A 14,223-nucleotide genomic window follows, 5' to 3' on the forward strand; every position below is an offset into this window, starting at 1 on the left:
CTGTTGCACATATACTGTGATCAATTGTTCCTTTTCAAAAGCTTTGGACAATACCGTAAAAAGGTGGAGTAAGTGATATCTTTTTTTTGTTAGTGTTAAATAGCTCTGTATTCTGATAGTAATCATTGCTATAGAGTGTTTGTTCAGTAAGAGGGGTCTCTTTGGTGAGCATCCGTCACTCCAAATGGCCTAGAGGGCGGCGCCATTTCCCCTCCTGCTGGTTGCAGAAGAAGTTTCACTCCGTTTAAGGCTGTGGTTATTTGACACGGTTTTATTACCGTAGTAAATCATTTTCATAAACAATTCGTTTTCAGTCGCTAATTTGACGTTTTCTTATCATCATCATGATATTCATTTTGGTAAATTATGATACCATAATTGTTTTAGTAATTATAAAGAAGGGTTTTGCATCTACTGGTTCTACCGAGTTAAGACCCACCCTCAGAAACCAATGAATGGGTGACGTCACGGCTGTCCATTATTCTTTACAGCCCATGATTTGACCCAATCACGAGAGATAATTCATACTGGATAAACAAGTGAAATCGGAAGTAATGACACAAAGGAGTGAGCAGACAAAATTGGGACTGGAATGCTACAGAATTGAATCTATAAAAGGGTCATATTTCCTCAAGCTGAAATTGGAAAACCAACTGAAAATGCATTTTTCTGGACAACGAGGAGAGGCCTATTACTGAATGAAAAAACATCATAGCAATGATTACTATCTGAATATAGAGCTCTAACCTTTTAACAAAAAAAAAACAAAAAAAAAAGTTTTAATAAAAGAATACCACTTACCCTACCTTTGACAGTGACAGCAGGAGGTCAGGTAGATCACGATATAATAATAATAATAATAATAATAATCATCATTTCATATGATAAAATGTCCAGATTCAGACATTCACACAATCCCAATTTCCCACCGTTCTCCGGCGTTAACATAATGACAGATGAATGAGTGTGTGAAATCCTTGTGAATGGTATTTGCTAAAATCTGTTCCTGGAGAAGGAACAGGCTGCAGTGTGGGAGAGCATCTTAGGACTGGTATTGCTGTGTTGATACAACCTCAGCCAACATAATCAGTAACAATGCGACGAGTGGACACAAAAAACTCAGGGTTAATGGAACTCAGAAGAGCGTACGACTGGAACCAAATGGACCCGTAAGGGTCCATTTGGTTCCAGTTGCACGCTCTTCTGAGTTAAATTAACACTAAGGATTTACTGTGCAGCAATGCTGAAGACAGGAGAGCAAACATGTTTTTTCCTTCTTTTCTGTGCGTTTGGAGTGTTGTTGGAGTGTGTGCGTGTGTGTGTGTGTGTGTGTGTGTGTGTGTGTGTGTGTGTGTGTGTGTAGACACTGGGCGGGCGGAGGTCAGATTCGAGTCAGCTGGTGCCAAAAAGTGGGCGGTATGAAGCTTTCCATCTTGTCTGCGAAGAAACCCAGGGGTGCAAAGAGGGTGCTGAAGAACTGAAAGCAAAAGAACAGCACAAGTCTTAAAACTAAATCAGAGAAATCTCTTCCCAGCTCCCCAACCATAATCCTTAAAACCTACTTATTAACGTGGCCCATTCTGCTATTTGGCTTGGAGCGTACATTCTCTGGCTCAAAGCGCACAGTAAAAAGTTACGTTTCAAAATGCATAGTGCTCGCTTTTTTGGCATTTTTTATGCAAGCGTGATTATTATTAAACCCACTTGGTCTAACCACCAGAGTCTGTTCTTCTTTGCTCTGCTCTTTTGCAACCTGAATGCAGAGAACCACAACCATGCCACGCTGAGGTCTCGGTTCTCCAGTTCAAACCGTCAACAATGGCTATGGTTCTCTGAAACTCACTGGATCGTAAATATACACTTTTAATGTGTTTATGAAGCAATCTGTTTCACTGAAGAACACGCGGGCGGCTCTGTCTGGGAGACCGTGGGACTGTTGACCTCGCTCGAGGCTGCATGATCTCTAAACGTAGGAGAAAGTCTCTGACTCACAGACATGAATGGAGAAAACAAACTCAACAAAAGTAATACGGAAAGAAGACAAGTTTTCTTGATGACATGGAGATGACTGTTTAACCTTTGACCAGTACTTTACATCATCTTTGCTTTGTTATACCACCGGAAAAAAACTCCAGGGAGTTCCAGGAAAACTCTTGATACAACTAACATTTTTGTTTTCATTCATTTGCATCTATGAGCATGACATGAAACAATTAAGCGAGGATGGAAAGCAGACACTGACATAAAGCCTTACTGTACAGGCCTGTGCTCCAGTAGAGCAGCTTCATTTCTAAACAACAGCCTGCCAACAATGTCCTGAGAGTTATTAAATGAGAATGAATGAGATATTTTAGTTCCAAGTAACCATCAACCGGTATGTTGTACTGTACATATGCACCACAGTGTATTCCTTGGGGAAAATATAACAAATTGGAAACCTTTGGTGTCCATCTTCAACTGCTTATCCGGAGTCAGGTGGCAGTGGCAACAGTTTCAGCAGAGCGCTGACAACCTTTGGTGAAATATACTGTATGTCTCAGAACACTGGGGGAGAGCAAAGCCAACCAATGTTGCTCTTGTTCCTTGAAATGCATTCAGCTACAACAGTATTTTTAAAGCGGATGTGGTACACCCAGATTTTAGAACAGGCACAATGCGGTGAATCGCTGTAAACCACAGCCTCGCGTGGATTATTGCTAGTATAAATACAGTAAATTATGGCAAATCGTAATTTTGGCATATCGTAATTTTTGGATATGCTACAGTACAAGAATTTTTACAAGAAAGTAGTCCCCCACTCCCCCTGAATAGAGTTAAGAAACATTTAAACTTGACCTTTAATATCTCTAAGTCTGAGGCCATGGTTCTCAGCAGGGAACCGATGGATTGTGCAGTCCAAGTAGGGAATGAGACATTACCCCAGGTGAAGGAGTTTAAGTATCTCGGGGTCTTGTTCACAAGTGAGAGAAAGGGGAAGACGGAGAAGGAGATCAGCCGGAGAATCGGAGCAGCAGGAGCGGTTTTGCATTCGCTGAATCGCACTGTTGTGAAGAAAAAAGAGTTGAGCCTTAAGGCAAAGCTCTCTGTCTTTCGAGCAATCTTCGTTCCCACTCTCACCTATGGTCATGAAGTGTGGGTCATGACCGAAAGTATAAGGTCTCGGGTACAAGCGGCCGAAATGAGTTTTCTCAGAAGGGTGGCTGGTATCTCCCTTAGAGATAGGGTGAGAAGTTCAATCACCCGAGAGAGACTTGGAGTAGAACCCCTGCTCCTTCACTTGGAAAGGAGTCAGCTTAGGTGATTCGGGCATCTAGTACGGATGCCCCCCAAGCGCCTTCCTAGGAAGGTCCTCGATGCAAGTCCCACTGGGAGGAGATCCCGTGGCAGACCTAAGACCAGATGGAAGGATTATATCTCCAGACTGGCCTGGGAACGCCTCGGTATACTCCCAGAGGGAGTGGAGGAAGTTGCGCAGGATAAGGAAATCTGGAAGTCTCAGTTGGAACTGTTACCCCCGCGACCCGATTCCGGATAAGCGGTTGAAGATGGATGGATGGATGGATGGAACTGCATGGACTATTTGTCGCCTAAAACGTAATCAGAAACTGATTCATGCAAATCAAAATTCACAACAATATCAGAGATTTGGAAACAATTTGTTGGTTACAGTAATACAGATTACAGGTACATGTCACATGTGTGTGTAGACTGCTTCAGATGCCACTCAGCCAACCATAATCAAGGACCAGAACTATAGGTTTTATAATGCCCAATATCTGACAAAAAACATATACTCCTGCCCTGTGTGATGCCTTAGTTCAGTGGTTCTCAATTTTTCAGGCCGCGACCCCCCAGATCAGCTATTTTCACAATGTCTGCCTCTAATATTTCACAATTTGTCCAATGTTTAATTTCCCATTTTAGAGATATTAAAAAGTCCTTAAATTGTCACTTTAGAAATGTGCAGATATCCTCTATACACTTAAACATCGTGTTGGCTTGTTTACTGTTGAGTGAGAAAACAATGTTGCACATTAAGTTAATCATCTGGGGACCCCCCAAAATTATTTGGCGACCCCCCTGGAGGTCCCGACCCACAGGTTGAGAACCACTGCCTTAACTGTGGCATCTCAAACCCGATTTATAATTTAGCACGCCAGTGTCGTGCACTGAAAAGCTGATCTACAAGATCGAAACTCGCACCGCACGCATTCCGGCAAGAAAGTATACAGAGCCCTTCTCCTGGAGCAGCAGATTCAGAGAAATCTCTGTCTTTCCTCAGAGGGCAGCGAGGGCCTCCGTCTCTCTCTCAGGCTTTACACAAACCAGGCTCACCTTGTCTGCTGTAAAAGTCCCGTCTATTCTACACACAACCTTTTCCATAACAAAAAGGATGAGCTCTAGATGTTCTTGGTGGCCTTGTTTTCGCTACACGCCTGTGTAAAGGGAGATCCTAATAAACAGGGTGACCATAACAGAGGATTAGCCAGATGGGGTGGGTGGGTGGGGGGAGTCTAGCCAAACCAGCTAAAAAGAGGACGAAGCAACTACGCATTTCATAAACAAACAATAAAAGGAAATTGTGCATACATTCGCGGCTTGGAACTTGTGAAGGTTGCACGCCACACCGTTGTGATTTCTGTGGTGATAAGCTTGCATTGTTGATCTGTACTTAGTGGTAGTTTTGATTGGACTACAAACCTGAGGGGATACAGTGGCTTTGTGGGCCTACGACTCCCATGAGCCTCTAGTGCTACTGACAGTGACAGAAGGCAGCGGTAACCGCCAGAGCTAAAAAGGTTCAGGTTACAAAGGAGCAAAGGAAAGTAAAAACATAGATTTGAAACACAGATAACCCTATTTACACAGAGCTGAGCCAAGCCGAAATGGCAAAGCTGCAAATGATCAGCCAAGCTAAACACAGACTCAACCTGGGACCATTTAGAAAGCAGTCAAGAGAACAAACCACGACAAAAATGAGAATGTATCAAATACAATTTAAGGCTGTCTAATAATGGTATTAGCGAGTGGGTTTAATCATTTACCACCATTTGGTAATTTGGTACTAGTATTCAAATACTCATGAATACAGATGAAATGGTTAGGAAAATAATCATTTATTGGAGCCCAGAACTTCATTCAATTTCAAGGCCTATACTTCTTTTGTTTCTTTTTTTTTAATCCTATGCTTAGTTGACCATACATCCCAAGGGCTCTACACTTGGCCTAATAGCCGATCTACAAACTTGTAGAGCAGCTATGAAATAGAAAATAGAAACCACAATGGAAATGAGCTCTCAAGCTTTTCTTTTTAAATGTGTAAATAATATGTTCATGTATTGTGCATTTTCCCTCAATAAACATTTAAATCAATCAATCAATAGATACAATACTTACTGCTAAGCCTGTCACAATGATTACATAATCGTCTAATTGCAATTATTTGAGATAATCACAATTAATTTGTCATAATCGTTTCCATGTTCCATGTACTTAAACAAAAAGCAGAACTAGCTGATCTACAAGCTTACAATGCACCACTTTGTCTATTTTTACCTTTTTTTGTATAAAATGTATAAATGTCAGTAATACATTTCTTTGTACACTTCAGTTATTTGACATATCTTCCCTGTGCAACTTTTGATTACAAAGTCTAAACCGCTTTTTTGGAGTGGTGTAAGCGCTGACTGAGTGTGTATGTACAGTATCATGTATGTGGCTGAGTGTGTATGTTACTATTTATACGTATGTCTCTTTGTATAAGTATACTCATACGCTGCAATACCGCTGGGTGACCAAGTGGCGCTGTTGAGCGGAGACAACGCACACACATACACACAGGGCAGGGCTGTTGAGCATCCTACAGGGCCATACACACGCAAATGGGGTCTCACCTATAACTATCAGTCTCACGTCTCTCTGTGCTGGGCTCTGCCGATATATTATAAAGGCCTGTCCATACTTTGACCGAAACCGAAGATTTCGTAAAGAGTTCAGAAATTTGCACGTCGGAAAACACAACTCACCGAACATTTCGGAGATACTATGGACAGGCCTTAACGCTATGCTCTACTGTGGCTTCTGGTGAGGTGCTACATTGGCTTCTCTTTGTAATGAAGAGTGTTACCGAGTTGTCACAGCGTTTGTGGTCAAAGGACTGTTTATTTGGATGCAAGCAGCTGTTTTCTACTGAATGCACTTTGTTTTATTCCTTGAAATATTTATTTTAAGGGAGATTATTTGCCGTTTTGCCAGGAATTCAGTTCAGTCAGAGATAGGATTTGGCCCCAATGCAGCTCAGACAGGCTTGTATATTTGTTACTGTTAGTCAGTAGTAAGAAGTACAACACTACTGCCCTGAGTAAATACAAAATATATTTTTCTTTTAAAAAGGAGGGGAAAGAAACATGCAGCTATTATATCTATCACTGTGTTATCCACAAATGGAAAAAACTGTTTGAATAAAGGAGAGTATGTTACTCTAAGGCTAAGCCTAAAAAGAATTTACTTGTTTCACTTGTCTTGAAGTTTCTTGACTGGTGCTGAACTGTGCTCAGTGAATCTAGTTCCGATCTGGGTCGGGTGCCTGCCCTCTCCATTCTGAGGGGGTCGTGGGGGGGCTGGGGATTGATTGCTTCGCTCATCATGTATTAATCTTTCCTACATACATGTTATTGCCTGAGCTTGTTATGTTTATTCTTTTGTTTTTGTTGTTCCAGTTTGTTTGTCTCTTTTTCCTTTTCTTGTATAGTGTTGTGTGTTGTATAGTGTGTTGTTGTCCAAATAATGTATGTTTGAAAATGTAATAAACATATTATTCAAAAAAAAAAAATAATAATTTACTTTTGTCAAATACAATTTTCACCTCTCATTCTTTAGAAATTTGGAACCAAAATAGGGAACCATTAGGGACCGGAACCGATAAGCAGAACCGGAACTAGACTCATAAAAGTCCTAATGATACCAATCCCTATGCACAGCTCACTTCACATGGGTGTGATTTTCATTCATATGTTCAATGCCATAAACACAATTAAATTGTTAATCGTTAAATTGTCTTTTAGTTCTACTGTTATCTCTTCTCCACATTTGTTGTTGACATAATTGTCAATATATTTTTTTGTATCGTTTTTATTTTCGTTTTTTTTTTTCAGTGGAAAAAAAAGGTAGTCGACGAAGATTTTTCGCCATCGTTTAAGTCAACAAAATCAACACTAATGTGTAATAGGGATGCGAATCTCGACCACTGAGGCGATACGATACGGACCTCGATACACTGCCAGCGATACGATATAATTGCGATACATTGAAATCCTGCCGATACGATACATCGCGATCCACCCCTGTTCCCGATACGATGCGATACGATTCACGATTCACCACGATTCAAGCCCAAATCCCCAAATTTACAAAACATAGCGACTAAACATTTATGAAATTTAAATTCAAGGCAATTTATTGTTTCACTGTAGTACTAGGCTCTGTCTAACAACCCAACATAGGCCTATAGTATTCTGGGAGAACACAAAGCTGCTGGCTATTGTAGAATTGTTAACTAATCATATAGAAGGCCTATGTCATTATTAGTAGGCCTATATGTCTTCAACTGGGAGTCAGGGACCCCAATCCAGGGTTATTACAGGGGGCCTGCCAAATATTTGTGTGATACAGTAGGCTATAATGCCTAGCCTACAGCGAAGGTCCCTGCTTGATCTCTGTCTGAGCTAAGGGGTCCTTGACCTGAAAAACAATAAAGTCCCTCCCTGGTTTGTATTATTATATTATATTATATTATATTATATTATATTATATTATATTATATTATATTATATTTAATCCAGGATTATGCAATTTTTATAGCCAAAATGTTTTAAAACAGACCTACAAGCTCACAACGCGTCGCATCCACAACGCATTGTGAGCTTGTAGGTCTGCTATTTTAGGTGCGACACCCTTGTACTCCGATGTATAAATTAGGCTTCTTTCCCATGCAGAGCAGAACTAGCAGCAGAGAAAGTGAGAGAGTTGCTTGCATCAACAGGAAAGTTGTAGAACAGTGACAAATACTTTGTTTTAAACGCAAGCAGTAGTCCTACAACACCCAGCAACATTGTTGTTGTGTGTGTGCAGTTAATATAGCGCAGAAGATGATCTCAATCAATTGTCCGTCGGAGATTCGCTAAGAAACGGCTGTTGATTACATATCACTCGATCAGCCTGTGCTACTCTGTGACAACAAATCAGCGCAGCGGACTTGGATGTTATAAAGCTAAGTACTGTACAACTATCTTTTTAACCCGTGGGGCTGCTAGTTCGTCTGTTGATTCACTCGCATTTCGCTGCACTGTCTGTCTCCCTGGTTGCCTGCATGCAGAGTGCAGATGTTGTCTGTCTGTCCGAGTCGCAGCTCGCGTTAAAGACTGGCTTTTGGGGAGGGGGTTGAACGGCTGATGATGGTGCATTCATGGCGCCTCGGAAACACAGGATAGAATGAAATACTATATGGAAGAACCGATACAATCGCGGAATATACCGATCCAGACACTCACGGCACGATCCATCACGATTTCGGCCGTCTATTGTACCGGTACACACTGAATGTACCGATTCAACCGTATCGCGGACGTTTGTATCGCGATTACGATCCGTACCGGTATATCTTCGCATCCCTAATGTGTAATGGTGACAGCCCTACTTACTGCTTTGGCAAAGACGCCCATCAGCTCTGGGAACTGGTGTGTCAGCAAGGCCAACATGGCAGTGAAGGAGCAGAGGCCAGCTGTGAAGAGGATGAAGAACGGAAGCTCTTTCTTTGGGTACACAGACACCTCATGGAATGCTGAACAGGGGAAGAAATTAACAAAAAGAGAGAAAGTTAAAGCAAGGGTCTTCAACAAGGGGTCCGGGACCCCTAGGGGGTCCTCAGGGTTACTACAGGGGGTCCTCCAAATCTTTGTGGGATTGAAGCATTTTTTTCTCCTTATTTTATATTAACCACTTGAACAATAGCGTCCATATTCTGAGAACTTATGCCAAAAATGGCCGATCTACAAGCTCACAGCGCCTCGCAGCGTCCATATTCTGAGAACTTTAGCCAAAAATAGCAGATCTAAAAGCTCACAACACCTCGCGCTGCGAGGCGTTGTGAGCTTGTAGATCGGCTATTTTTGGCACAGAGGTTTAGTGTAGAGGAGAAAAGAGGAGACTAAGTACAGAGTGAAGTTTATTAAGTATTGACGGTTCAAGTGGTTAAATATCTGAAAACACAAATCTACATGAATCCAAAATGCACTGATGATTGTGCCGTCAAACTATGGGTTTTGGGGGTCCCTGCTTCATCTCTCTCTCGACTAAGGGGTCCTTGGCCTGAAAATGTTGAAGGCCCCTGATTCAAAGAGTGGCATTTGAAATAAGCAGGCAAAAAGGACAAAAAATTATCTAAAAATAACGTCTGAGAAGATGACACAAGGCAATAATAATCTCAATCGTTTCCACTGATTTCATTAAACTACACAAATTAAAATGTTTTAAATTTAACTTTTTATGGAATGAAAACTCACACTAATGGCTAATTAATGACCGATTAATTGCACATGCAATTAGCCAGTAGCTATGCCCCTCCCCTAAAAGCTTTTGTCCAATGCTAGCTTAGCAACCGGCAGCTTGCCAAGGCTGTTGCCAAGGCAAACCTTGGCAAGCAGGAAGTTATTCTAAGCTAGCATTGGACAAAAGCTTTTTGGGAGGGGCATAGCTACTGGCTAATTGCACATTTTAGACAGAGGGGTTTGCGGAATTGCTTCCCCTGATTGTATATTTTTTTGAACAGCAGTCTATGAGAAGTGGTTCTTAAACGTTTTTAGGTAAGGTCCCCCCAAATTGAAATGTATTTGGCCATCTTTGAAAATAGCTTGTACAACAGATGTACAATAGCTTCCAATGTGTCGGGTCAAGAATATGGGCTAAAAGTGATTAAACCGATTGTGATGCTTTATTAGCCAATTGCTTGTTATTAGCCAATAAGCTAAATTGTTTCCCCCGGGACCCCACTTTGAGAACCAGTGGTCCATGAAACATTTATAGACTGTGTGTAACTTGTGGTTTCTCTCAGCAGTACTCACAGGGCAGCAGTTCCCTGTCTGCTGTCTCTGTGCATCCTGGGTAGGGGTAGAACAGGTGACCCTTCTCTAGAGGGTAGGGAATTATCCGGAAGGCTGGAGACAGAGAAAACACACAGGAATGACATGACAGACCAGTCACTTTACAGCAGTGGTTCTCAACCTTTTCAGGCCGTGACCCCCAAAATAATCATATTTGAACAGGAGACCCCCCACCCTGACGAGCTCCAAGAGTTGAGGAATTACATTTTTTATAACACTGTTCTATATGTGAAAATAGCCGATCTACATGCTCACAACGCCTCGCAACGCGAGGCGTTGTGAGCATGTAGATCGGCTATTTTCACAATTTGTAGTTTTAGATGTATTAAAAAGGTCACTTTAGAAATGTGCAGATACCCTCTATACACTTAAACTTTATGTTGGTTTGTTTACTGTTGAATGAGAAAACAATGTTAACATTTAGCTAAACATCTGGGGACCCCCCAAAATAATTTGGGGACCCCCCTGGGGGTCCCGACCCAAAGGTTGAGAACCCCTGCTTTACAGTACAGACAGTTAAAGTGACCAAAAAAATGCAACATTTATTACACCAAGCAAGGAATGTTATGTTTGACATAATTCTAGAGGTATAATAAAATGTTACAGTTTGATGACAGTGAGCGCTGAATGCCACATCAAGGTCAACCAAAACAATGGTTGACTATTGGATTTACATCGCAGCCATTAAATGCCATGCAACAGTAGTTTTGGTAGCCAAATCTGGTTTAGTGTTGCATTAAGAATCCATATTTTGGCCCCAGGGAGACCAGCCTTCATGTGGTTAGGAGAGTGATTCCCACCCACCCTTTTCTGGATCAGGGACCTTGATATTCTTGAGTGTTATGCCAATTATTTGGGGGCCATCAACGTGCAATACACTTGCAGACCACAGGATGGGTTAGGACAGGGGTTGACACTAAGCTCTCAGAGGCACTTGCCCGAAAAGTAAATTGTCCATTGTAAGGTGATTGGTAAGATTTTAATTACTGCTCAATTTAACACTTATTTCTTTACTTTCTGGGGCTGTGCGATAAAAGATTTCATACACTATACGTCCAAATACAAATACCAAATACCTGCATAGCTATGATTGAATATGTCTGTGGTTTCACACTTCCACAGACCAGAAAATGGAGCGCGCTGGCCATGTTCAGGTGTTCAGAAAGATATCTGGTATTGTGTTTATAGACAAGTGCGTCCCCTCTCAAATGAGCACTTGCCCTTCACCTGCCCGAAAGTTTTATTTACCTGCCGGGGGCAGGTGGGCAAGTCTTAGTGTCAATGCCTGTTAGGATGTTACAATGTTGAGTACACATAGGTGTCGGGTGGAAACCTCTTATGTCCAAAACCGTTACTTTTCAGGTAACGGAAGGAAGATTTTCCAAAAATAGTGAAAATAGACGATCTACAAGCTCACAACACGTCTTAGATCGGGTATGTGTCCTTGACACTATTGTTTGATGAAGTAGAGCATTAAAGGGATATTTAACTTAAGTACCATGCATAGTAGTACTTAAGAACCGCAGGAATACACAAGAAACGGAGGGGGAGAGTAATTTAATCCGGTCTCTCCGTAGCTCCGGACGTAATTGTCTCTCTCCGTAACCTTACGGACAACACTCAACCTGACGGACTAAAACCGATAAAAACGTACGTACACATGAACTACCCGTGGCGAACTTGTGTCAACCGTGGGGGCAGTAGAGGGAGAAATGTTTCGTCTTTTTTTCTTGTATCCATTTCGTAGGAGGAAGTAAAAAAAACAAACAAAAAAAATCACAAGTACACGCTGAACAGTGAACAGGCCAGGACGCAGACCCGAATGTCAGCCTAATCAGCGCTCTCTACCAGCTGAGCTCTCTCGAATGCGTCTCTCTCCACTCCCGTGCACGCGATTTTTGCGGGTATTGGGGTGTTTTTTTTTTTTTTCCCTTTAAATTTTTATCCCACAATTTTGTAACCCATTTTTTCACCCAGTGCTAATTGCCTATGTAATCCTGGGCTCTGCTCTCCCTCTGCCGCGCCTGGGGAGACAACGGACTGACCTCATGCTTCCTTCTATGCATGAGGAGTCCAAGTTGCTTCTTTTCACCTGACAGTGGAGATTTCCCTGGTTTGGACGTAGCGCGTGGAAGGAACACGTTATTCCAACCAGTTCCTTTCCCCTCCATCAGGCGCCTCGGCTGGCCAGGGGGAGGCATTATTGAGACCAGGATTACGTGCATGTTTTTGTGAGGGTATCAACCCTAGGAGACACGGAGAGAACATGCAAACTCCACACAGAAAGGCCCTATCGCCAACCCCACCTAGGGTGTGGGCGCTGATGACGCGGAGGAGGAACACGCCGCCAGCGCCCACAGCATCCCCCGGCGGGAGTATTGGGGTGTTTTTAGTCGGTTTTGGGTCTGTTTGGGTGGCTACCGTGGCTCATTAACTGTCGGCGGCGCCCCCCTTGAGATTGCGCTCTTGGCGGTCGCAACGGCATGTGTCCACGCTCATCCAGTCCTTTTTATATTATACCCAGACAGCACATTGACTAGCGCCGATGGTTAGTGTCGTTCAATACGAGTGTATCCTCCAGTCCAAGGGTGTCTATAAACCTCTCTGTCAACAATGTAGGCGCTATGTATGTAGCATGTGCTCATTGGGAAGATGAATTTGGGTGCCATCTAGTGGATATAGTATGTACATATAGGCTTTATTGAACCTTGTAACACAGAGACCGTACGGTACTATGAATGTCAACGCAATTACCGTACGTACTGTCTCACCCCCAAACGTACACAAAATCAACCATACGTAACTATAAATGGCCCTTTAATTTTTTTTAAGTGAAATATCACTTTAAGTGAAGGATAATTTGAGTGAAAGGCATAGTCTTTTTTTTCTCTCTTAAATTTTTATACCACGATTTTGCAACCCATTTTTCACCCGCTGTCAATCTTATCTAATGTAATCCTGGGCGCTACACTCCCTCTGCAAAAGGTGAAAATGTGAGAGGTGCTGTACGTACTGCCCTCCCAGGTGCAGTGCAGTAGATTTAAGGCTCCCTCTGCTCTCTTCCAGTGCTGCAGGTGGAAGAAGGCGTAGGCCACCGCCTCACTGTCGCCCCTCTTCAGGATGTGCTCTGGAGGCAGGATCAGGCTCTTCATCTCTAATAAATACTGCAAGGAGAGAGAGAGGCACAATGAATGCTCTGGTCGTCACTACTCCTTTCTACGGCGTGGCTCTGCAACAGGCTAGCCGTCTGAGACAGGGACACAAACGGAGGTAATCTCTCAAAACGCTGGACCGATGAGTGCCAAACTTTCATTAACCCATTTAGGCCTGGAATTATTGAATGCTTTAACCAGTGAAAAGATTCGTTAGCAGATCTGCAAGCAGATCTACAAGCTCGCCGCGGCATTCGGTGCCGCGCTGTGAGCTTGTATATCTGCTATTTTTGAAAAAGTCGTGAAAATATGTGCAAATCTTTGAATATATGTATTTTCCAAGCGAAATAACTCAAATTTTGCTTCTGGGTGGTCCCTGGAACTAGATATTTTGAGATAGGGGTCCGTGGTCAAATACATATCATTTTGGGGGTCCTTCACATGAAAAGGTTTGAGAACCACTGACACTGTAGTCTCTCAAGAACAGACTAACTGAGCCCCATTTTAACTTTGACGATGGCTAGCCAGATTGCTGACATAGAAACATAGGTTTTTCAAAAAGTCTTAGAAGGATTCAAAAGACACTTATAGAATCGGGTCGAAATTCTAATTTTCACGATTTAAAAAGAATAGCAGATCTACAAGCTTGCAGCGCGGCACTCGGTGCCGCACTGTGAGCTTGTATATCTGCTATTTTTCAATAGTTAAAGCATAAAATGATACGCAATAATGTGTACCTGTTCTAAATGGGTGGTTAATGCACACTGCCAGTACTGAAGTCATTATTTTTCACACGTGATGTGTTTTAATAATTGAAATATTTAACATACATTTTATAATGGGAGTCAATGGGGCTGTGATCACGTGGAAACCTTGCCTGTTTTTGTTATTTTTGTCATACAGTATGTCATAGA

The 14,223-nt window shown here is 42.3% G+C and overlaps 1 protein-coding gene across 1 annotated transcript in view; it reads right to left on the bottom strand.

Annotated features, from left to right (window-relative positions):
* Nucleotides 1-1,311: 1,311 nt before the first annotated feature.
* Nucleotides 1,312-14,223, bottom strand: part of LOC308286751 (suppressor of tumorigenicity 7 protein-like) — a gene marked incomplete at its 5' end in the record, with an annotated part of 53,625 nt that continues 40,713 nt past the window's right edge. Inside the window, 4 exons of the mRNA XM_080727873.1 lie at nucleotides 1,312-1,477; nucleotides 8,700-8,839; nucleotides 10,119-10,211; nucleotides 13,171-13,321. Of these exons, the coding sequence (XP_080583999.1) occupies nucleotides 1,382-1,477; nucleotides 8,700-8,839; nucleotides 10,119-10,211; nucleotides 13,171-13,321 (480 nt within the window). The 3' untranslated portion in view covers nucleotides 1,312-1,381. The remainder of the gene's footprint in view (nucleotides 1,478-8,699; nucleotides 8,840-10,118; nucleotides 10,212-13,170; nucleotides 13,322-14,223) is intronic.

This window comes from Nannobrachium achirus, assembly GCF_963921795.1.
Source record: "Nannobrachium achirus genome assembly, chromosome: 6".
Taxonomy (NCBI): domain Eukaryota; kingdom Metazoa; phylum Chordata; class Actinopteri; order Myctophiformes; family Myctophidae; genus Nannobrachium; species Nannobrachium achirus.